We start from the raw sequence: 24,783 nt of genomic DNA, 5'->3' as shown, positions 1-24,783 counted from the left end.
CAGAATGAGGGATCATTGGCTGCGTTATGACGTTTTTCGTTTCATAGGTCCTTGCACAGTGCCCATGACAAAAAAAAAAGACAAGTAAAGGCATGCCCACCGGGAATTGAACTCATGGCTGCTGGGTCGGGATCTGGGCGCGTTTAATTTAGTACAACGCATCGTGAATGTGTTCCGGGGCGTATAAATATATAAGTTGTAGCTACTACGTCTACAGCTCAAATATGAACAGTTGCTGCATGATTTGAGGCAACACCAACTCAGAAACAGTGCCTAGTTCAGCGTTGCGAACACTAGTACCGGACTGTGGGTGGGGCCACATGCTTTTTTTTTTATCGTGTAGTTATGTCCTGTGGCTAATGGGAAGGAGTTGCAATCTACAGATGATCCTAAATGTGGGCCAATAGGTAGGTGGTGCGGTTCCCGTATCTAGCGGCAAGGAAGGAGGCCAGTGCAGTGATGCCCTTGCCTCAAAGGTGACAAACACAGAGCACACGGAGACTGGGGCAATCGCAGATGGAGTGCTGGGGGTCAGCTTCGCTTGTAGGTGGTCAAAGGTGGTCGCTTGTAGGTGTCATGAAAAAAAAAAGGGGGGGGCAAGTGTTCGAAAATGAGGCATAAAGATGTGGCTGCCAACTCCTGCATGGCTGAAATGTCAGAGTTGGTCTTCGAAGCAGCGCCTCCTCTGTATGGGCTGGGCCGCCGGTTAAAGTCAGAACCACGTGGAAAAAAACGAGTACACGAGTGGCCCGAGCAAATTGATCCTTGAAGAAACTTGTCATTGGGGATGTTGGAAAGGAGTCCAGGGGGATTCTGCTGGCTGCCAGTGTCCAGAGGCAGAATGAGCCATGATGGAGTCAAGGCTAATGCATGCCAAACAAGGAGTGAATGTGCCCGGATGGACGGCAATGCGCACTCCCTACAGAGGGTCCAGTGGCCTGCTTGCGAGGTTGCAAGAATATCCGGGCAGACGGTCGCTGCAGAGAGCGGTTGTTGCAGCATTCACTCAAGGAGTAACCACATCGCTTTCCGGGCAGAAAGCAAATGTCAAGCTTTAGGTGCTACGACTTGGATTTAGCTGCATGACGGGCTGGGGAAGAGCATGTGAGCGGCGTTTTTGTCGGGCCCATTTCACATGCCATGATTTCCGTTAATCTGCGGCGGGAGAAAGCAACGATGTAGCCACAGATGGCTTGCGAATCTTGGCGTCGATGTCATCGCCGTGGCTTTGTGGCATGTGTGGTCACGTAGGAGTTGCCGGCGGTAGTAGCCAAGTGGTAGACTCCATAGGCAGCAAACCTGCTTGCTGCTTTGACGGTATTCGCCGGGCATGCATTGCATGTGAAAGCACTCGTCGAAAATCGCAGTGACAACAGGCTGTTTCTCATGATGCGATTGTAGCTGCAGCGTTGCGCGATTTCGGACATTTCGGACAAAACGGCGTGTCGGTGTCGTCACAAATCTTTTGCGAGACTTCCAACGAGTTAGTCGCGCTGCGCACCGTCTGCGCGATCGTGGCGAACGGCGCAGCCGTCAGCCAATAGGATTTAAAGGATGGCAGGTTGCTCTTAGTCTGTCTGTTGATGAGCGCAAAAAAAAACTAATGTTTTATCGAACAAAAAATGCACGACAGTTAAATAAAATCAGTCACGATTATAAAATAAACGCATAGTTAAGTGTTTGGCATTTACACTCGCCAAAGCCGTTTTTGCCAATGGAAAGCCACTCACGTCGCCCCGACTGAAATCGTTAGCATGTGGAATAGCGGCTGTGATTGGCGTCGCAACGGCAATGCGATTTGACTATTTTTTCGTGCGCGTCGCACCATTGACGGTTGCGCCGAATTTTTCTGTTCTAGTCGCTGCATGTGAAATGGGCCTGACACGTATGTGATTCTGGCTAGACATCGTCACTTCAGCTTAGAACGCTAAGTGTACCTCGTTTATGTTAAATACAAGAAGCTCTGTGAACTTGAGCTCATGGCAGTGCTGAATATTCACCACCATCCTCGGCGTCTTCAGAAAAAGTAAAACAAAAAAATAAGGGGGTTGGGAGGGGGATTTAAATTCTCTGCCTCATTTGCAGGTACAGCAAAGAGTCGAGTTTACTCATACTGCGCTACTAATTGGAGACAAAGCGTGAACCGAGCGCTGGTCATCTTTTGTCACGGGAGCATGGTTTTTGTGCGATTTCCAGTAAGTTGTAATGCGGAGAGGTATGCACATTTAAGCAGGGGAACGTGTTTCTTACGGGGAAAAAAAATAGCACAGCAGAGGTGAGTGCTTCCAGAGTGCAGCAGTGAACTTGCTACGCACACATGCAACCAGTTCATTGCTGTGTGCTGTAAGCACGCGGCTGTCTTGTACTTTTTCTTTTAAATGCGAAAGCATTTCTAGGCTGTGTCTGTGGGGTCGTGTCTGCAAAACGTGTCCGCAGCAGTTGTGAGAGAAGAAACTTTTATTGTCCACTGGTGTGGGCTACAAGCCCGGGCCAGGCATGGTCCCACTGCGCTAGATGTCTTGCGGCCCGCGTGGTGGCGGTCTTCTGCCAGTGCGGGCCCATCGCGCGCAGTGAGGCCTCCCAGGTGGAAAGCCCCGAGCCCGGCGGGGGAACATCAGCCTGGCACTCCCTGACGATGTGTTAGGGTAGCAGTGGACACTCCCCACCCCCTATCTACTTTCACGCATCCATCCGTGTGCCTTCACCCCATCAAGCAGGTGTGATGCATCAAACGAGTGGTTCCATTGGTGGTGTGATACTACCAAAAGAGATAGCATCAAATGAGTGGTCGTAATCGAAAGAGGGTGATGTGAGGATGCTGTGCAAAAAATAAAATTATGTGGATAGGATGATTGGTTAATAAGAGCCAAAAATGTCGAAAAAACGCCGAAATAGCGCAGACGTCGATATAGTGAATGGACGGTAAAACAGCCGTGGACGGCGAAATAGTAGAAAAATAGACAAAGGAGTGAAAATAAAGTTTGAAATGAAATGTATTTGATGAGTGATAATTAACTGAACAAAAAGTTTTAGACAGATTAATTATCAGCAGTAACCATTAGACAGTTAAATAGGCTGGACGGGGATATAGTAAGTGGGCGGGAAAGCAACCACGGCGCCAAATTTGAAAAATCCAAAATGGTTGAGATGAAAGAAGGTATAATCGGAGCAAATAAATCGATCTTTAATGAAGGCATAAGATAAATTATAAACTAGCAAAAAGATGATAGAGTCGACAAGTGCCGAGGAGGTGGCGATATCCATAATTTTTTTCGCCCCCGCGCATAACATCAGTTCAGCGCGTATACCCGTCCGTACAGGTTGCGGTTGCATGATTTCAACGTCCTTCAATCGGGCACTACAAGTTGCGCCGGTGGCGCAGCGCGAAAAGGCCGCGAAGTAGTGCGAGGAGTGGGGTGTAATGCAGCAGGGAGAAAGCGTGGGAAAAGAGCGACACGTGCCGACCACGCAAAAACCACGTGAGCCAGCAGTAAGGAAAATTGATTCTGAGAAAGGGTAAGGCGCGTTGAGAGTAGTGAAGACGCCAAATTTCTAGCAATGTGTTTTTTGCTGTGGAATGATGCGTGCAGCATTATTAAGCATGGATCGCCACGTGTAATTCGTCAGCGCTTAACTTCGAATTTAATTTTTTTTTCGTCTGTAGTTGGTTTCGCTTTCAGTTGCCAAACGATGGTTGCGACGTCACAAGTATGAGATCATGTGAGGCATACGCAAATTCCTATATAACCGCTGCTTTGTCGTTTGTAATTCCGTCAAACGTTTTGTGTTAAACTGCTGCTGAAGGCCGAATGGTAGCAAGTGAACAAAGAGCTTTTGCAGTTTTTGTATGCCTCACGTGATCTTGTGCTAACTTGTGACGTGGCAACCGTCTTTTGACAGCTCGAAACTGCATGGAAGAATGAATTCATTTACAAGTTAGGTGCTGAGGGTAGGCGGATTTCACGTGCTGATTCGTGTTTACTAATGTCTTGCGCATTATTTGGAAGCAAAAATACTCTGCGAAAATATTGGTGCCTTTACCCCATTAACTGTCTTGCTCGACCGTGTCGGTAGCTCGGTCCAAGTTACGCGAACCGAGAACGGAGCGCGCGGATGTGATGTAGTGCGCGTGGAATGCAGCCGAAGCGAGTACTGAATGGGCAGGATGAACGGCTGCGGAAACGGAGATGGGTCGAGGCACAATGTGTGCGCCGGGAGTAACAAAGTCGCTCTGAAGGAACACGGGATGCCCGTGCGAAACGTCAGCACTGCAGCGCTGATCGGGCCGCGCAGCAGGAGCGACTTGGCGACGAAGACTGCCACCAGAGAGATGAGCCGTATTCGGGAAGGGCAAAGGTGGCCGCCGTTTTTTTTTTTTTTTAGTGAGCTCTTTACGGATCGTAAGTGTGTTTCGATGGTTAATTCGTCGTAAGACGTCACGGACCTGATGAAATTAGGTGTTTGCGAATAGTACATTTTCCAAAAGGAATACGAAGCGATAGTTGTAGTACCGAATAGAATACGAATCGAATAATTTTACATTCGCTAGTTTTGCAAATAAAAGTACAAAACGAGCTGTCGTGCGAAACGGCGACTAGCTGCGCGCTGCGGTATGGCTCTTTGGTATATAGCTACAGCTGCTAAATGGCACAAAAGAATAGTCTCCACAGGAGGGTCGAACACGCAGTCGGTATAATAACTCGGATCACCGGCTAGTCATTGCGTATGAAGTTTACCTTTTACTTTTGAAACAAACTTAACTAGCCTCAGTACGGGGCGGGCGAGAGCCATTGCCTCCGAGATCGGGCATCAGGGCAGGGTTTGCCGAGTCTGCGTGAGCCCTGCCGCGTCGTCCAGTCTCGGAAGTCGTGTATGAGGATTGTGAACGCCGCCGCACGAATGGACTGCGTCGCGGTGCTGAACCCTTCAGTCCTTGTATACCGATCCCGCACCACGGTGCACCACGTGGGTGCGAGCCCTGAAGAAAAAAAAAATTCAGGTGCACTTTGACTGTAGGCAAAAGCGTTTTCCGCACCACTTTGCTTATGTGACACTGGTGACGTCACCACTGGATGACGTCACACATAATTGATGACGGAGTAATGACAAATTACTAATTAGTGGCTAATTACTGATTAAGGACTAAATACTAATTAACTCCTAATTAATGACGCTTAAGCTTCGCCTTTCGGAGTGGAACGCGACAGCGTGTTGTAGCGCTGCCAGGCAGTCCACGAAACGCCACCACCCGTTCGGCGCGGTGCCTTGCCCTTTGAATGCGACGCTTTTTGAGGAGTGAGTGAGTGAAAACTTTATTGGATCTTTCAAGGGTTTCGCGGTTGTGAAGTCTCCGTCGTCTTCTCTGGCGCTGGCGACTTGAGGCTTCTCGTCAGCAAGGGTGGGCCCCTATTCCAAGGCTCCACTGAGTCGTGCTGCATCAGTCGTGTGCTGCACTAAGGCCCTTTGGGTCGCAGGCTCGCCGCTGGTGAGCCGACTCTCCCATTGCTCCTCACTCGGGTGTTCGTGTTGGTGGAATGCTTTGTTGCGTTCGCATTCCCACGTGATATGATAAAGTGTAGGTGTGGCATCGCACCAAGGGCAGGTGGCTCTGTATTGTGTCGGGAACATCTTATTAAGTATGTGTAGGTTAGGAAAGGAGTTGGTCTGTAATCTGCGCCAGCCAGTCGCTTCCTCCTTTGTTAGGGCTTTGTGTGGTGGTGGATATCTAATTCTAGCTCCCCTATGCAAGTGCAAGGTCTCTGCGTATCCCCCCTCACAAGCCTGTAGGCGGAGCTCCAGAGCATTTGACTGCCCTGTTCGAAATGCGTTACCTCGAGCTAAGCTGTCTGCCCTTTCGTTCCCCCCTATGTCCGCGTGGCCCGGGATCCAGATTAGGTTATTCCTGGGTTTCTCCTCCGCGGAGGTTACCCCGCTGAGTATTTTAAGGGCTGTTCTGCTGATCCTGCCCCTCGTGTAGTTCCTGCTCGTCTCCTTCGAGTCCGTCAGTATGCTGAGAGATCGGCCCGTTCTGTAGCCTTCTGCTGCCGCCAGCGCAACGGCAATCTCTTCGCCCTCCGCTGTGCCGGCGACCTTTGCCGTGGCACACGTGATCATGTTTACTTCCTTGTTTACCACTACCGTCGCGGCTACGCGTTCTCTCTCGTGCGGATATACGGCAGCGTCCGTGTATACGGTGTTGTCTAACTGGGCTAGCGTTCTCTCCACGTACTCGGCCCTCGCTTTTCGTCTGTTTTCGTGAAGATTGGGGTCCATGTTTTTCGGCAATGGTCCCACGTTAATGGTTTTCCTAAGGTGGTCCGGTACGTCCGCGTATCTGTCTACCAGTCCGCTCGTGTCCCGGCCCAACTTTCTTAGGAGCGCTCGTCCCGTGGGGGTGCCTCTGAGTCTCGTGGATTGCGTTCCCAGCAGAGCTTCGGCGAGCTCGCTGAAGGTGTTGCTGATGCCTAGCTGGAGCAACTTTTCGTTCGACGTGTGCGTGGGTAGGTGCAGAGCAGTCCTGTACGCCTTCCTGAGAATGATGTCGGCTTGCTCTCTTTCCGCCTTGGTCGTCGCGTGGTACGGCAGGGAGTACGTGACTCTGCTGACAATTAGGCTGTTAACTAGCTTGAGAATGTCTTCTTCTCTCATTCCGTATCTCTTTTGGGAGACTCTGTTGATCATACGGCCCACCTGCTCTGCCGCCTTACTCAGCAGGCTGATGGTGTGGCTGCATTTCCGGGATGTTCTGTCCCTCGAGAACGACCTCCAGTGTCGCTTGGGTGGCATGCTTGCCGACACTGAGGAGTTCCTACTAATGGCGCAGCAATTCTCTTTCATCCCGGTGGACACCCGTACCGTAAAGGAACGGAGGAACGCCACCACCCGTTCGGCGCGATGCCTTGCCCTTTGAATGCGACGCTTTTTGAGGAAAGGAAATGGTGCAGCAATTCTCTGTCATCTCGGTGAACACCCGCACCGTACAGGAAGGGAGGAACGCCACCACCCGTTCGGCGCGATGATTTGCCCTTTGAATGCGACGCTTTTTGAAGAAAGGAAATGGCGCAGCAATTCTCTTTCATCTCGGTGGACACCCGAACCGCACCGTAGGAAGAGAGGAACGCCACCACCCGTTCGGCGCGATGCCTTCCCCTTTGAAAGCAACGCTTTTTGAGGAATGGAAATAGCGCAGCAATGCTCTTTCATCTCGGTGGACACCCGAACCGCACCGCAGAGGAACGCCACCACCCGTTCGGCGCGATGCCTTGCCCTTTGAACGCATTGCTTTTTGAGGAAAGGAAATGGCGCAGCAATTCTCTTTCATCGCGGTGGACACCCGCACCGTACAGGGAGGGAGGAACGCCACCACCCGTTCGGCGCGATGCCTTGCCCTTTGAATGCGACGCTTTTCGAGGAAAGGAAATGGCGCAGCAATTCTCTCTCATCTCGGTGGACACTCGCACCGTACAGGAAGGGAGGAACACCACCACCCGTTCGGCGCGATGCCTTGCCCTTTGAATGCGACGCTTTTTGAGGAAAGGAAATGGCGCAGCAATTCTCTTTCATCTCGGTGGACACCCGCACCGTAAAGGAAGGGAGGAACGCCACCACCCGTTCGGCGCGATGCCTTGCCCTTTGAATGCGACGCTTTTTGCGGAAAGGAAATGGCGCAGCAATTCTCTGTCATCTCGGTGGACACCCACACCGCACAGGAAGGGAGGAAGGCCACCACGCGTTTGGCGCGATGCCTTGCCCTTTGAACGCAACGCTTTTTGAGGAATGGAAATAGCGCAGCAATTCTCTTTCATATCGCTGGACACCCGAACCGCACCATAGGAAGAGGAACGCCACCACCCGTTCGGCGCGATGCCTTCCATTTGAACGCAATGCTTTTTGAGGAAAGGAAATGGCGCAGCAATTCTCTGTCATCTCGGTGGACACCCGAACCGCACCGTAGGAAGAGAGGAACGCCACCACCCGTTCGGCGTGATGCCTTGCCCTTTGAATGCGACGCTTTTTTAGGAAAGGAAATGGCGCAGCAATTCTCTTCCATCTCGGTGGACACCCGCACCGTAAAGGAAGGGAGGAACGCCACCACCCGTTCGGCGCGATGCCTTGCCCCTTTGAATAAGACGCTTTTTGAGGAAACGAAATGGCGCAGCAATTTTCTGTCATCGCGGTGGACACCCGCACCGTACAGGAAGGGAGGAACGCCACCAGCCGTTCGGCGCGATGCCTTGCCCTTTGAATGCGACGCTTTTTGAGAAAAGGAAATGGCGCAGCAATTCTCTGTCCTCTCGGCGGACACCCCCACCGTACAGGAAAGAGGAACGCCACCACCCATTCGGCGCGATGCCTTGCCCTTTGAACGCGACTTTTTTTGAGGAAAGGAAATGCCGCAGCATTTCTCTTTCATCTGGGTGGACACCCGAACCGTACAGGAAGGGAGGAACGCCACCACCCGTTCGGCGCGATGCCTTTCCCTTTGAATGCGACGCTTTTTGAGGAAAGGAAATGGCGCAGCAATTCTCTGTCATCTCGGTGGACACCCACACCGCACCATAGGAAGAGAGGAACGCCACCACCCGTTCGGCGCGATGCCTTGCCCTTTGAACGCGATGCTTTTTGAGGAATGGAAATGGCGCAGCAATTCTCTTTCATCTCGGTGGACACCCGAACCACACCGTAGGAAGAGAGGAACGCCACCACCCGTTCGGCGCGATGCCTTGCCCTTTGAACGCAATGCTTTTTGAGGAAAGGAAATGGCGCAGAAATTCCCTGTCATCTCGGTGGACACCCGAACCGCACCGTAGGAAGAGAGGAACGCCACCACCCGTTCGGCGCGATGCCTTGCCCTTTGAACGCAATGCTTTTTGAGACAAGGAAATGGCGCAGCAATTCTTTCATCTCGGTGGACACCCGCACCGTAAAGGAAGGGAGGAACGCCACCACCCGTTCGGCGCGATGCCTTGCCCTTTGAACGCAACGCTTTTTGAGGAATGGAAATAGCGCAGCAATTCTCTTTCATATCGGTGGACACCCGAACCGCACCGTAGGAAGAGAGGAACGCCACCACACGTTCGGCGCGATGCCTTCCCTTTGAACGCAATGCTTTTTGAGGAAAGGAAATGGCGCAGCAATTCTCTGTCATCTCGGTGGACACCCGAACCGCACCGTAGGAAGAGAGGAACGCCACCACCCGTTCGGCGCGATGCCTTGCCCTTTGAATGCGACGCTTTTTGAGGAAAGGAAATGGCGCAGCAATTCTCTTCCATCTCGGTGGACACCCGCACCGTAAAGGAAGGGAGGAACGCCACCACCCGTTCGGCGCGATGCCTTGCCCTTTGAATGCGACGCTTTTTGAGGAAAGGAAATGGCGCAGCAATTCTCTGTCATCGCGGTGGACACCCGCACCGTACAGGAAGGGAGGAACGCCACCAGCCGTTCGGCGCGATGCCTTGCCCTTTGAATGCGACGCTTTTTGAGGAAAGGAAATGGCGCAGCTATTCTCTGTCCTCTCGGTGGACACCCGCACCGTACAGGAAGGGAGGAACGCCACCACCCGTTCGGCGCGATGCCTTGCCCTTTGAACGCAATGCTTTTTGAGGAAAGGAAATGGCGCAGCAATTCTCTGTCATCTCGGTGGACACCCGAACCGCACCGTAGGAAGAGAGGAACGCCACCACCCGTTCGGCGTGATGCCTTGCCCTTTCAACGCAACGCTTTTTGAGGAAAGGAAATTCTCTGTAATCTCGGTGGACACCTGAACCGCACCATACAGGAAGGGAGGAAGTTGGAGTGAAAGAGAAAGTGGGGCCGTAATGAAGAAACTGGAAATTGTATTTGAGGAAAGGAAATTACGCAGTAACTGTCTCGCATATCTCGGTGGACACCCGTCAAAACGCCGACACATCTGCCGACGCGGCTGCCGACACGGTGCTAACGACAGTATGAGGCATTAAAGGATTTCGCCTTAATACTGGCGAGCCTTGTTCGATCTACCTGTCAATTATTCGAATAGCATTCGAAAACTGGAGAACATATTCTTTCGGCGAGAGGATATTCGATTCTCTGTTTCGGAGTTTTCTAATATTCGCACGCCTCTAAAAAAAGTAAATGAGTGAGTGTCAAACAGTTGCGTTCAGGTCGACGTTAGCGGTTTGAACGCGGAGCCTCTCGGCAACGCGTTAAGTTCAGTGAATTCTTGGCATGCCGTTTGAACAGACGCCAGTCTGGGGTGCGGAAGCATTCTGGCGCGATACGTAGCACTGGCGCTCCACAGTTGCGGATGCATGCAGTGCAGCTGGTATGTCGTGCAGTCCACGGAGGCCGGCGCACTGGCCTCAGACGCTGGCAGGACTCTTGCACTTTTAATGTGAAAGTATTTCTATGCTATGTCGACGGGGTCGTGTCATCAAAACGGGTCCGCAAAACTTGTCCGCAGCAGTTGTGACGTTCTCTGAAGAGGTAGCATCAAACGAGTGGTTGTAATCGAAAGAGGATGATGTTAGGATTCTGCGGGAAAAAAATTATGTTGATAAGATGATTAGTTACTTAATTAGAGCCAAAAACGTCGATATAGTGAGTGGAGGGCAGAATAGTGGAAAAATAGGCAAAAGAGTGAAAATAAAGTTTGAAATGTATTTGATGAGTGATAATTAATTGAACAAAAAGTTTTATTGACATAGATTAATTATCATTAGAAACCATTAGACCTTTGAATAAGCTGTGAAGGGATATAGTAAGTGGACGGGAAAGCAACCACGGCGCCAAATTTGAAAAACCAGAGCGGTTGAGATAAAAGAAGGCTTAACCGGAGTAAATTAATCGTTCTTTAATTAAAGCATAAGATAATTACGTTAATCAGTAGTTAAAAAGAAAATGTTAAAGAGAGGCGACGAGTGCCGTGGAGGCGTCAGTGCTTTCGCATTCTCCCAATGCGGGTCGCCGCAGCGATCTCTTAATTTTTCTACCGTTAGCCTGTATGTAGGACTTAATCAGCTCACAAGTCGATTATTTGGACCTTCTAACCGTGATTGTTGTTGATGCATTTTAGGGACCGCGTTGAAAAACGGATAATGCGCGGTGATTGAAACAGACTAGTCAGGAATCGTCTTTAGTCATGTTTTTTCCGTGAGGTGCATTTAAAATTCGCCGTGACCTCGGAGGACGCGTTTCGATGGTGGCGAAACGCAAAAGTCGCCTGTGTGCTGTGCGATGTCAGTGCACGTTAAAGATCCCCAGGTGGTCGAAATTATTCCGGAGACCTCCGCTTCGGCACCTCTTTCTCTCTTTCACTGCCGCCTTCCACACCTCCCTCACAGCGCGGTTGAGGTATCCACCGCGAAGTAGAACAGTTACAGCACCTTTCCTTACCTCGTAACCAACGATTATGGATGAAGGAATGGTAGGAGCCAAGGCTCTTTGTACATAAACCGCACCATGAATGTCACGCGGAAGCTGTAGGAAAGGAATGACAAAGTTTTGCGAAGGACAGGTGCAGTAATAGTCGCGTCCTTGTTCGACGCCTTAACCACGCCGTGAAGGAGGGAGCGAGTGGAGAAAAAAGAATGGGCACGAAAAACTAAAAAGAAAATTGCCCGGCCCGCACAGAAAGAGTCGCCGTCTTAGAGGATTAATTTCGACCACCAGGTGTTCTTTAACGGACATAAGTAGCACAGCACACGGCCGTCTTTTGCCTTTCACCGTCATAGGACAGGAGGGAATGCTTTGTTGGTCCTTGTTACGCGCCCTGCAGTTACGGCATGACTTAGCTGAGACGCGCATCGCCCTACCACGGCCGCTAGATACGCTTTGCATCAAGCGGCCGTGGCCCTACATGCCGAGAGTGCGTTACGTCGCCTCGCGAGTGGTGAGGGTCAGGGGTCCCGTTAAAGGAACTGTGTGAACCCTAATTTTGAGGAAGTCGAGGTCTCCAGGTTGCCTTTCAACGACGTCAAACGTCCAGATTAGTCCCATCCTCTCCTGAAATTCTGTCATGCGCTCTGAGGTTTGTAAAATTCAGCCGCCCGTGCCCGCTCAGCATGCGCTTTTCTGTACTAGTCGTCAGACGAGTGAGCAAGCTTTTTATCTGCGTCTTGTTAACTAAATGGTGTTCGAGAGGCTTTTAGAATTAGGAATAAAAGACTACAGAAAAATTGGAGCACCTAAACGAAGAAAAGAGAAATGAAAAACAAAAAAAGACGAAGAAAGTGAAGCCGCATTGTCACGCGCGACCGGTCCGATCATGGCAGTTGTGGCGTTTTCGATGTCGAGAGTTCGAAAGCTCAGGTGCGAAATACTGGGGCCGAATCCACGAAACAGTTCGCTTTGCCGCTATGTCATTTTGATGTAAACACGAGTGGGGCGTGGGAGGACGAGGTGGGGAACCGCAGCCAATCGGCGATCACGCGAGCTTTTTTTTTGCGTTCCCGAGAGGGCGCCACTCATTTTTGAACTTGCGCGGGAAGCTTACGGTATTGTAGAACTTTCATTACTGTCGTTTTCGTGTGATTCGGTGACAGTGCCGGCACGCAGAGGCTGCCGTCTGGGTCTCCCCAACTTGCTGCGCCAGCGTGAGGTATACCAGTTGAGCTCACGGAGCAGCACGGTTGAAGTCGGGCTAGTTGATGAACTGAATGCCAAACCGCGGTGCTTCCTAGTGGCCGCGCCTCGAACCATCGAGTTAGGGGGACGGAGCCTATTGGCTGGCACCAATTGGGCCGCTATCACTGCTGCGTACAACAACAGACAGAAAATAAAGAGCAAGAATATGAAAATAGAGATGAGTTGCGCGTAAGTAACGACTGCATACAATGCACCGTACCTCCGCCCGGGCGTACAGTGCCGGGCGCAGTGCCTTTCGACATCTGTCGAAGAACGTGTCCCTATATCCACCTCATCTGCAGGGTTACAGCGGCTTGGATTTCTCGCGCATACGCCAAAGCGTCGAGGCGCAGCTTGTTAATAATTCGATCCCTTGGTACAAATTTTACCATGGAAGGCGACCCTGTGTGCGATCGCAAACCATGGCCAGCTTCCATCAATGGCCTTGGACAGACATAGTCAGGAGGTCCTTTTGACGCTCGCTGCTACTATCGCGTTTTGGATTCAGCATCGTGTACCTATGGAACGGCGACTCATACTGACGTTGATGTACGGAAGGCATTTGTCCTGATTTGCGTTGGCAGGCAGCTTCCTGCCTCCTTTGACGCGTTTCCCTGAGCAGTTGTCAGTCGAGGGACGGTGCGTCAGTTTTATTTTATTTATTTATTTACATTTCTGCAGCGCCATGAAGGCATAATTGCAGGGAGAATACATACAAACATTCAATCGTACAGCATGTGCCAACTTTTTGACATTAAAGCATTGACATTAATGGTTGGGTTTATGGGGATTTAACGTCCCGAAGCCACTGGGGCCATGAGGGACGCCGTAGTGAAGGGCTCCGGAAATTTCGACCACCTGGGGTTCTTTAACGTGCACTGACATCGCACAGCACACGGGCGCCTCTTGCGTTTCGCCTCCATCGAAATGCGACTGCCGCGGCCGGGATAGAACCCGCGTCTTTCGGGTCAGGAGCCGAGCGACATAACCACTGGGCCACCGCGGCGGCTTTGACATGAAAGGCCCTCTGACACAAGGCCCCCACTTGGTGAACAGCTTGTGAACAATTTACATTAATATCTCAATACCCAAAGCCACAGGGCAAGGTCGTCGCGAGGTGCCTGGTGCGTCGTCCTGGCCCAACATGGTTGTAACGCTCTCGTATACACTACGTCCTGCTCGTAGTAAGCCTAAGCTGAGCCCTTGGAATCGCAAAGGTGTCGCAATGCTTCCAGCAAAGCGCGCACGCACGTGGCGTCCGTTGTTATGCGTTCTCACTTTTCCCGAAATCAAGGGAACACTTTCCAGGCGTGCTCAGTGCAAGGGATGTGCGACCTGTCGTGGACGAATGAAATCCCCAACTGGACGGTACAAATGAAGAAACGCAACATGGAAGATTTTAAGGCGAAAGCCTTTAATGCCTCATACTGTCGTTAGCAGCCGTGTCGGCAGATGTGTCCGCGTTTTGACGGGTGTCCACCGAGATATGAGACAGTTACTGCGTAATTTCCTTTCCTCAAATACAATTTTCAGTTTCTTAATTACGGCCCCTCTTTCTTCTTTCACTCCCACTTCCTCCCTTCCTGTACGGTGCGGTTCGGGTGTCCACCGAGATGAGAATTCCTGCGCCATTTCCTTTCCTCAAAAAGCGTTGCGTTGAAAGGGCAAGGCATCACGCCGAACGGGTGGTGGCGTTCCTCTCTTCCTACGGTGCGGTTCGGGTGTCCACCGAGATGACAGAGAATTGCTGCGCCATTTCCTTTCCTCAAAAAGCGTCGCATTCAAAGGGCAAGGCATCGCGCCGAACGGGTGGTGGCGTTCCTCCCTTCCTGTATGGTGCGGGTGTCCACCGCGATGACAGAGAATTGCTGCGCCATTTCCTTTCCTCAAAAAGCGTCGCATTCAAAGGGCAAGCCATCGCGCCGAACGGGTGGTGGCGTTCCTCCCTTCCTTTACGGTGCGGGTGTCCACCGAGATGGAAGAGAATTGCTGCGCCATTTCCTTTCCTCAAAAAGCGTCGCATTCAAAGGGCAAGGCATCGCGCCGAACGGGTGGTGGCGTTCCTCTCTTCCTACGGTGCGGTCCGGGTGTCCACCGAGATGACAGAGAATTGCTGCGCCATTTCCTTTCCTCAAAAAGCATTGCGTTCAAAGGGCAATGCATCGCGCCGAACGGGTGGTGGCGTTCCTCTCTTCCTACGGTGCGGTTCGGGTGTCCACCGATATGAAAGAGAATTGCTGCGCTATTTCCATTCCTCAAAAAGCGTTGCGTTCAAAGGGCAAGGCATCGCGCCGAACGGGTGGTGGCGTTCCTCCCTTCCTGTACGGTGCGGGTGTCCACCGAGATGACAGAGAATTGCTGCGCCATTTCCTTTCCTCAAAAAGCGTTGCATTCAAAGGGCAAGGCATCGCGCCAAACGGGTGGTGGCGTTCCTCCCTTCCTTTACGGTACGGGTGTCCACCGAGATGAAAGAATTGCTGCGCCATTTCCTTGTCTCAAAAAGCATTGCGTTCAAAGGGCAGGACATCGCGCTGAACGGGTGGTGGCGTTCCTCTCTTCCTACGGTGCGGTTGGGGTGTCCACCGAGATGACAGAGAATTGCTGCGCCATTTCCTTTCCTCAAAAAGCATTGCGTTCAAATGGCAAGGCATCGCGCCGAACGGGTGGTGGCGTTCCTCTCTTCCTACGGTGCGGTTCGGGTGTCCACCGAGATGACAGAGAATTGCTGCGCCATTTCCTTTCCTCAAAAAGCATTGCGTTCAAAGGGCAAGGCATCGCGCCGAACGGGTGGTGGCGTTCCTCCCTTCCTGTACGGTGCGGGTGTCCACCGAGAGGACAGAGAATAGCTGCGCCATTTCCTTTCCTCAAAAAGCATTGCGTTCAAATGGCAAGGCATCGCGCCGAACGGGTGGTGGCGTTCCTCCCTTCCTGTACGGTGCGGTTCGGGTGTCCACCGAGATGACAGATAATTACTGCGCCATTTCCTGTCCTCAAAAAGCGTTGCGTTCAAATAGCAAGGCATTGCGCCGAACGGGTGGTGGCGTTCCTCCCTTCCTGTACGGTGGGGTTCGGGTGTCCACCGAGATGACAGAGAATTACTGAGCCATTTCCTTTCCTCTAAAAGCGTTGCGTTCAAATAGCAAGGGATCGCGCCGAACGGGTGGTGGCGTTCCTCCCTTCCTGTAAGGTGGGGTTCGGGTGTCCACCGAAATGACAATCTGCGCCATTTCCTTTCCTCAAAAAGCGTTGCGTTCAAAGCACAAGGCATCGCGCCGAACGGGTGGTGGCGTTCCGTGGACTGCCTGGCAGCGCTACAACACGCTGTCGCGTTCCACTCCTAAAGGCGAAGCTTAAGCGTCGTTAATTATTATTTAGTCATTAATCAGTAATTAGCCACTAATTAGTAATTGGTCATTACTTTGTCATCAATTATGTGTGACGTCATCCAGTGGTGACGTCACCAGTGTCACATAGGCAAAGTGGTGCGGAAAACGCTTTCGCCTCTACGCACTTTCGACAGTCGAAGTGCCCCCTGAATTTTTTGGTTGATGTAGGTGAAAAAATTAAGAGATCGCTGCGGCGACCCGCATCGGGAGAATGCGAAAGCATTGACGCCTCCTCGCCACTCTTTATCATTTTCGTTTTGTTTGTTAATTAAATTAACTACTGAATTAGCGTGATTAGCTTGTGCTTTAATTAAATATAGATTTATTTACTCTGAGTATACCTTCTTTCAACTGGGTCAACCATTTTGTTCGCATCCAGCCTATTCAACCGTCCAGTGTTTTTTGCTGATAATTAACTAATTAATCTGGCAAACTTTTTGTTCGATTGATATCTAATAAGTGAGTAATTACTCATTGGCATCCACCCGAGCGCAGCCATACGGCTACGGCTGATATCGCTCACCAAATACGTTTCAATTCATTTCCAACTTTATTTTCACTCCTTTGCTTATTTTTCCATTACTTAGCCGTCCACGGCTGTTTTCCCATGCACTCACTATATCGACGTCCGTGCTATTTCGACGTTTTTTCTACATGTTTAGATCTGATTGACTAGCTAATCATTCTATCGACATTTAGTCTTTTTTTTTTTGGGGGGGGGGGGGGGCAGCATCCTCACATCATCATCCTTCGATTACAACCACTCGTTTGATGCTACCACTTCTGAGAAAGTCGCAACTGCTGCGGACATGTTTTGCTTACACGTTTTGGTGACACGACCCCGCCGACGTAGCCTAGAAATGCTTTCGCATTAATAATGGCGCGTTTCTCGAAATAACGGAGCGCTCAGCTCGTGTCGTGTAAGTGACGACCAACACCACCGTTGGTCTTCACTTTGGGGGCATTCTCTCTCGGTGGCGACAAGCGCCGGTCTCGAGAGGGTCCGCCAGCGACGCTCGGTGGATTTGGCTACCGCGTTAGACCGCGCTGCACTCCCGATAAGAGTGCTATCGAGCATCTTTGCCTGTGACCATCGCCAGCTCGTGCTGACTGTGCGAACCCGCGACAGCTCGCGAGTTTCCTTGCATAAACCTCTTCGTTGTACCTCGGTGACGAAAGCAATCTCGTTTTTATGCGTCGTCTTTGGTAGACCCGGGTGTTTGTTTTTGTGGCCCTATAGCGTGGTACAAAATCGACGCCTTGTAATGCCCGTTATTGCTGCGTTCATCCCTCCACTGGCGCTCAGAGGCTTGTCTTGTGATAGCGTTTGTGTCGTGCTCGGTTCGCGGCCCGAATCATCGTGCGGCCGCAGCAGCCATCTTCGCGCTTCCGTTAGTAGCGCGGCGGCTGCCGGCGGGTGAGCGGTGTGCTGTTCCCTGCGTCTGATCAAAAAAGCTGCGCCGCGTCCCCTTGAGCGGCCGCCTCCTGCTGCTCGTAGCGAGATTTTTGGTTACGTGACGGTGCCATTCGTCGGTCAGCGCGCGCGTCCGTCCAGTATTCCGCGCTCTCTTTGCGAAGATTTGAAGGAGCGGACGGTGCGTTTTGCGGCAGCCTCGAAACGCGGTGGTTTTATTTGACGGTTCGCTTTTGCGCGAGTTGGCTGCGCACTGGCAGCTGCCGCGAGGGCGTTTTCCCCCCACATGATCGGGTCTAGCACGCTGGTCATTTGTTCGCTGCGTAGTTCGTGAATCCACCGAAGCGTACGCACCCTGTCGTCCGCAAGCGTCGTCAGTGGCCGCGCTTTCCGCGAGTGACCCGGTGTAGTCGGTGCTTCGACCTGACGGAACGCCTCGGTCCTGGAACCGGAGACAGCACCGGCCGCTGCGCGGTCTGCTACGGACGGCGACCTGCTGCGAGCTCCCACCTGGCTGGCCCATCCCGAGTGCAGGCCGGCATAAATCGAAGCTTGTGAGATGTTCCGTGCGCAAGTAGCGGCGCAGGGCCGGGTGGCCTTCTGCCGGTGCACGACGGTTGTGAGCGACGAATGTTCTCTGGAGTGACCCTTCTGCGACTGCATTGGCGAGGCTTGGTTCGGTGTCCCTTATCGGCGCATCGCCAGGGAAGGCCTCCGTGAGCCGCTGCGCACACCACCTATCCGCAGTCAGCGGGAAAAGAGGGGGGCGGCGTGATGTTGCAATCTGGCTCGCAGTGTGCCACCGGCCAGGCGGCCCGATAGCGCGGTGGTCGCAACTTGCTTACAGTGCCGCCAGCGCTGCGAAAAGTGCGATGAGCCTGCTGCAGCTGCCGCGGTGTCGACAGCCGTGGAACGGCTTCCTGACGCCGCCCGGCCTTCTGTTCTGGTGTGGAGACCCGCGCCAGGGTCTGCAGCGGTAAGCGCGTTTTTTCTTCCCTCGTCCGCATCCGCCGCGCCGCGCTGGGCGAAGAGCGGCCGCCGATAATTTCGCATAATTCGCGGCCGCCGCTTAGCGTCCTCCCCCCTTGACGGAAATACGCAGCCCCTGCGGCGAAAGCGGCTCTCGCTGGTTCGGACAACATTTGTGTTTCCCGGTGATTCATTCTACCCTCCTGCCGATGAAGCTGTTTTCCGCCTTCTCCTGCCGGCTTCGGTCGCAGCCACTTTGCATGCGTTAATCTTTGGCCCAAATGCGGTCTTCTTTGCACAGGCAGTAGCGCGTGTGGCTACTCGCCGTCGTGATTTCCGGGTTTCACCGTGCCATTGACGGGGCGTCAGCGTAGCGACCCGCGTTTGAACCACGCGTAAAAACGATGGAGGTCAGTGGCCCGGCCGTATCCGCGCGCGGCAGGGGTGTCGCCTGTGGTCGGTGTAGCTCTCTCAAACACGGGACGGTGCAAACCATTCGGCGGCGCATACTTGGTGTAACTGGCACTGAAGAGCCGCACGTCGCCACCGCTCTTTCGCGCACTCTTGACGCATTTTTGGGGAGCTGCATTTTTTTCATTCTAGAAGCTTAGGCTAGTTTGTGCGCTGTTCAAAAATGTTTATCTTCCCCTGAAAGGGACACGAATTTAAACTCTTGCTGGTATGCTGACTAGCCATGGTGGCAGTAGACGCCCAGTGCTGGATGCTCTGACGTTTGTTTCGTGCATCTTTATGTGCGGCTGAACCTTCGATGTTCTCGCTTCGTTCCGGTATAAAATTGCCGGTTTCGAACCGAGCCGAAAATCGACACCGGCAGTTAATTCGTTTCGCTGTGGCGGGCGTCTCATTTAGAAGCCGTGAAAGAACCGACGGTGCGAACTCTGCGCAAAGCTTGCGCAGTATGCACCTTCGGCGTATCGTCAATCGTAAATCCACGGCCTTAGGTACTGGTTCATCGGGCTGATCATTGTGCTTTTCTGCTGGCAGGCTTCGTGCACTGCACCAGCCTTTACTCGAACGCGCTGAACTGCATTGTCTGCTTTTGAACTGAGTGTGTAACTTTCGTGCCCTTTCGCAGCCTTACCTGCGTGAGGGGGCACACTGCTGAGTTCGTGCCGTTCGTTGGGTCCAGAACATGCCAGAACACCGAGCCGAGGCGCAGAAAAAAAAAAAAAAGTTGCACGCCACCTCACTATCTCAACTATACTGCTGGGTCGGGATCCAGAGACGCGCTACCTAAAGCGGCAGTGAAACAGGCGTGCAATGGGAGGAAAAGTGCCATTGGAGTTCCGAGACACGCTACTTCGTGGCCGCGTTGTGGCCCTCTCGTTACGAGTTGGATGTCTTTAGCGGAACGCGTGGCAGATGCGTTTTATGATGTATATGTCTGTGTGTACGGGCGACTGCTGTCGTGTGTGAAATATATTTGACGGATAATGCGGGTCAGTTGTTGCGCAGCGCTGCCTTCACAGCGAGCGGTTAACCGCGCACGGCTACCCGCTTGGCGCCGCGGGGTTAATTCTGAAAGAGCGTTAGTTCAAACCCCCGAACTCGGGGGACCGTTCGGCGAAGCAGGCAGAGCAAGTTGCAAGTTCACCAACTTTCTCACTGTTCTTCAATGAACGGTGGTCAGGGAAGGTGTCGCTGCGCTTACTGTTCGAACGGTAGAACAAAGCACGCAGTCTTTTTGGTCAATTCGGGCGTCTTCAGTCTGTTGACTGCACCGAGTGGCTTCCGGGGTGCCAGGTTCTGGCATCCGTACGCGTACCTTGCTGGTTGATAGTCTCCTGAGGTCAGCTCTTGCAGAGGTAGAGAGCGTCGCTTGTACGGCTGCTTCTTTGCGAGGACGTCTTAACTGGACCACGCGAGAGGATTTACCTCGGGGCCCCTTGCTTTTGCGCTGGTAGCGGCACTTGCGGCTGTGCTATGACCTGATGGGAAACGTGTGACCGAGTCAGCCTTCGCGCTTGCAGACATGTGCAGGTACCGACAAGCAGAGATGTGGAGTTGATGTCCTCGGAAGATCGATGCGCATAAATGCGGTACACGGTTGAGCTAAAGAGTTACTGATGCAAGGAATGAATCTGGGCGACATGACCTTGGCCAGAGGTAGAGCAGGAAACACAGCGACTGGACAGGCTTTAACTGCCTGTCTACGTTTGCTTTTCTGCAAGCCACTTTATTTGTGCGACGGAAGCGGGAGCCTGCGATGATATGCGCTGTCAAAACTGACAGGTACTACACCAGAACTCGGGAGCAAGCTGTGCAGTGTCGTTAAAGCTGATAAAGTTAAACGAACTCGTCTGTTATGCCGCATCAACAGAAACTAAATACCCAAAAGACCCAAAAGACGCGGGTTCGATCCCGGCCGCGGCGGCTGAATTTCTTGAAGGCGAAATTCTAGAGGCCCGTGTGCTGTGCGATATCAGTGCACGTTAAAGAACCCCAGGTGGTCGAAATTTCCGGAGCCCTTCACTACGGCGTCTCTCATAGCCTCAGTCGCTTTGGGACGTTAAACCCCAATAAACCAAACTAAATAGCAGGATAGAAGGCTTCCCTGTGCGCTTGTTCTCCTCCGATATAAATTGCATCGGTGGTTCCGTTTTTTCGGTTACTGCAATTTGGACTAATGCATAAAATCGGGATGGTAGACTAATTGCTTGCAGTTTTCTTTGACGCGCGGTACCGCTGTTGCAAGATTCAGAGTAATCCGCAGATATGGTGTCGAACGTGTGGAAAGCCTTGCGTAAAAATAAACGCAAACAGGAAAAACAACTTAAGCGCAAAAAGTGCACATTCCATACCAAGCCACCTATTTTCGCGCAGTCTTCAAGTGCTGGAAATTGTTACTTCTCTCGGCGCCCTTTAGTTAAGTGGGCGCTGTAATAAATGAAAAAAGTATCACGTGCTGGAAGAACAATGTGACCAAATTTCAAAACTCAACTGCGACCGTGAATGCGTCGGTCGAACTTGACGCAGTTTGTGTCGAGGCGAGAACGTAACCTATGCGTGCGCAACAGTTTTGTTGCGCACATTTCTTATCGGACAAGCAGGGACAAGTAGCGCGTGTTCTATTCCACCCACCGCGAAAAAAAAGGTGGGGGGGGGGTCCTTGGCTGATATCTTTAGTTTGTTGATGTGATGTAAGGAGTGTTGCTACTCGTGCACTTTTCGCGTCAGCTGTAGGCGCAGTGTGCTGCTTGCTGTCTAGCTTTGCAGCACAGGTGTCAGTTTGCGCATGTCTTGGGTTTCCCTGAGCGGGTCGCGCTCGCCCTGCCGTTGTTTATTAGTCTTGTTGTGCTTAAGCTTCTTAACCTGAACGAACCCGAAACGTTTACGCGTAACGCTTTGTGAACTTGTCAACTTTGTAGCATGGTGCTGCTAATTCTTCGACTGAATAAAGTGCTAGTCAGGAATGCTTATAAACGTGCCCACATACCAGAGTTCTTCTGCAGCTTGCCTTTATTATAATGACCTCGATTTGTTGCGGTACCTTCTTAACGTCCTTTGACAACTGTTTGATTTGTGTCATCGCTGACGCCTTATGTAATTGTGTTTAGCCTGAGGAAAAATGTCGGTTATATCGACCTCCTGGGGAGCTTTATCATGCTTCCGCTCAGCACATGGGCATTTCGCTTCCGTCGAGGTTCTGTTGCCGCGGCCAGGTTCGAATCCGCGGTCGACAGTAGAACATCGTAGAGGTGGGTGGGATGATCGTGCGCCTCGGAACTCATTGCTTACTGTTAGCTTGCTGCGCCGGTGAATTTCAAGTCAGACAGGGTTCTCCGTAATGCCACCAGCGTGTCAGCTAATTGAACGCTCTTACCGCCACCATGAATGTCAGCGCAGCATTAGAAACTTCCCTTTCGATTAGGGGGCGCAGGATATTTAGTTGAGGGGCGTTAATGTCCTGCTCCTGTGCACTGGCTCCCCGTTTATTCCCCTATCCCCCTAATCGATAGGGTTCCCCTATTCTAAAAGCCCGCCCCGCCGCGGTGGCTTAGTGGTCATGGCGCTCGGCTGCTGACCCGAAAGACGCGGGTTCGATGCCGGCCGCGGCGGCCGAATTTCGATGGAGGCGAAATTCTAGAGGCCCGTGTACTGTGCGATGCCAGTGCACGTTAAAGAACAACAGGTGGTCGGTATTTCCGGAGCCCTTCACTGCGGCGTCTCTCATAGCCTGAGTTGCTTTGGGACGTTAAACCCTAATAAACCAAAACCAAACCTATTCTGAAAGCCCGTATTAAACTATAACTGTGTAACTGCCGTTTTGATGCCTGGTACAGCGACCGTACTGACTTCGCACAGCACGCTGGCTGAGTGCAAAAAATCGCCCAGCGCTCATCACCCTGTTGCGGCGAGTATCAGCGCTAGCTGGTTGTACGAAATGCTTCACCGATTATTGATGTGCTCTAGCTCAAGTTTCCGGCGTTAGAAACTCGCGGACAGAGGAAAAGTCTACACCAAGGACGCCGGACCTCGGGGTCTTTGCTCACCTCACGTCTTTGCAGCGCTTCGCGGGCGCGAAGTTCGAGGTCCTCCACGTTCTTGCCTTCCACGCTTGTAACGCTGCCGTGCAAGCGCGCAGTGGAGTTGGGGCTTCTAGCGGACCCTTTATCCCCCGGGCTCTAGGCGCTCCGCGTTTCCAAGCTTATGCGTGCCACTTACGCGCCGAGTCCGTGCAGGTTTTTGCACGGCGCCGTTTCTTCTCGTTCATAGAGCTACTTTCATCGCTACTCGCCGCGTCGACGTGTAGTGGTAGTAGTAATGGTTTATTAATGCAAAAAAAAATACAAAAAAAGGAGAAAATGTTGCCAGCCGCGGCATTTTGCTATCTTATGGCTTCAGTGCTCGAGCTGCGGCCGGCGGAAGGGACAGGTCCTTGTTGGTCCTCCTCTCATGTGCGCACTTGGCTCTCTTCCGTCTCCCCCTCCCCTGTACCTTGTCACCTGCTTCGTATTTGTGATGATCACGTAATCGCGGACGTGCTGGTGCAGAGGCATCGTGGAACCGCAAACACTTTTAGCATGACGCGTACCGCCACGTCTCCAGTTCGCACGCGCTGATTGGCCTCGACCCGTGGCCTCGACTAGGTGGGTGCCTTTAGCATAGCGCGCGTTGGCGCAGCGCATGCGCCAGATCGCCCTGAAGGCGCCAGGTGGCGTCTATTTTATACGGTGCATCACTTCTACCAGCACGCAGTCGCCATCGCTTTCGCTTGTTTTCAACATTGTTTCCAGAATATGGATGCGTAAAAACGGGCGCGCGCACTGATCGAAAAATTCTCGGTAAAAATCTGCAGCGTTTCTTACAAAACCGTTGCGGAATCGAGCACCTTATACAGCGAGCTTTTCGTTGCGTCGAAAACATTGGGTGCTTAAAATTCAGTGTTCTGTCCCTTAAAAAGTGCTGTCACTTCTTAATTCCCCCCCTCCCTCTTTCTTTATATTTTCATTTTTTTGGGCAGTGCGGCTTTGCGCTCTGATTTTATTTTGCTGCTTTTGTGTGTGTGTGTGTGTGTGTGTGTGTGTGTGTGTGTGTGTGTGTGTGTGTGTGTGTGTGTGTGTGTGTGTGTGTGTGTGTGTGTGTGTGTGTGTGTGAGTGTGAGAGAGAGAGAGAGAGATGCTTGCTTACTAAAACGGCGTAGTGCAGCGCTTCTTGAGACGTATTAGCAGAGACGTATACCTGTTCACCTGACTCCTCCTGCGCACGCCCAGTGACACAGGTGCGGCCAGGCGCGCGCGCAGGAACCTTCTGGTAAACAGGTGTACGTCTCCGCTAATACGTCTGCGGTATGCTAGAAACAAGCTAACGCTGGGTTTATTGTACGTCGAGAGTACGCCATCCTCGTGTGAGCCGTGGTACCGATCGCATTTGGAGTATTTCTCTGGGGCCTTATTTCATCGCTCTGCACCTGACTCATCTCTCGAGTTGAGCCGTTCATTGTTCGTACCGTGGGCTTTCGCTCTGTTTTTGTTGTTCTTGTTCTTGTTGCTGCAGTGATATCGCGTGTCAAAAGTGATTTGTACAGTGTGCCGACATCTCCAAAGCACAATTTTCCAGTAGAAAGGGAAGGTTTCATTCTTGGTTGCCGAGAAAGCCGCTTCCGGGCTGTCTGAAATGTAATCACGACTTCCACATAGGGGCGTACTCTTCGCGCTCATTTCGTCATGTCCAGACTGTTGAAATGCGGGACACCAAGCGAGCGAACGGAAGTAGTTAAATTTAGTGACTGCAGTTTATGCGTTTAGTAGTGCACCAACCCTGTATCATTATATACCTTGCTGATCGTTCAAGTTTCGAGCTGCTAGAGCAGCTCGACAAGTTTCGGTACTGGTCCTGCATCGTTTGATTCATTGTTATTCTTAACTTTTGGGTTTACTGGACCTCTGA

The 24,783-nt window shown here is 52.0% G+C and overlaps 2 protein-coding genes across 2 annotated transcripts in view; one reads left to right on the top strand and one right to left on the bottom strand.

Annotated features, from left to right (window-relative positions):
- Positions 1 to 24,783, top strand: part of LOC149350445 (terminal nucleotidyltransferase 4B-like) — a 55,791-nt gene that overhangs the window by 5,769 nt on the left and 25,239 nt on the right. The gene's annotated exons all lie outside the window — the stretch shown is intronic.
- Positions 4,767 to 6,780, bottom strand: LOC149350446 (uncharacterized). Its single transcript, XM_089583058.1, has 2 exons — positions 5,832 to 6,780; positions 4,767 to 4,978 (listed from the first exon to the last, which is right to left on the bottom strand). The coding sequence occupies exons 1-2, from the start codon at positions 6,679 to 6,681 to the stop codon at positions 4,767 to 4,769; spliced, it is 1,062 nt and encodes a 353-aa protein (XP_089439184.1). The 5' UTR covers positions 6,682 to 6,780.

This window comes from Amblyomma mixtum, chromosome 3 (genome assembly GCF_055824585.1).
Source record: "Amblyomma mixtum isolate Tamu chromosome 3, ASM5582458v1, whole genome shotgun sequence".
NCBI lineage: Eukaryota > Metazoa > Arthropoda > Arachnida > Ixodida > Ixodidae > Amblyomma > Amblyomma mixtum.
Note: the sequence above shows the minus strand (reverse complement) of the source record. Positions and strands in the feature narration are given on the sequence as shown.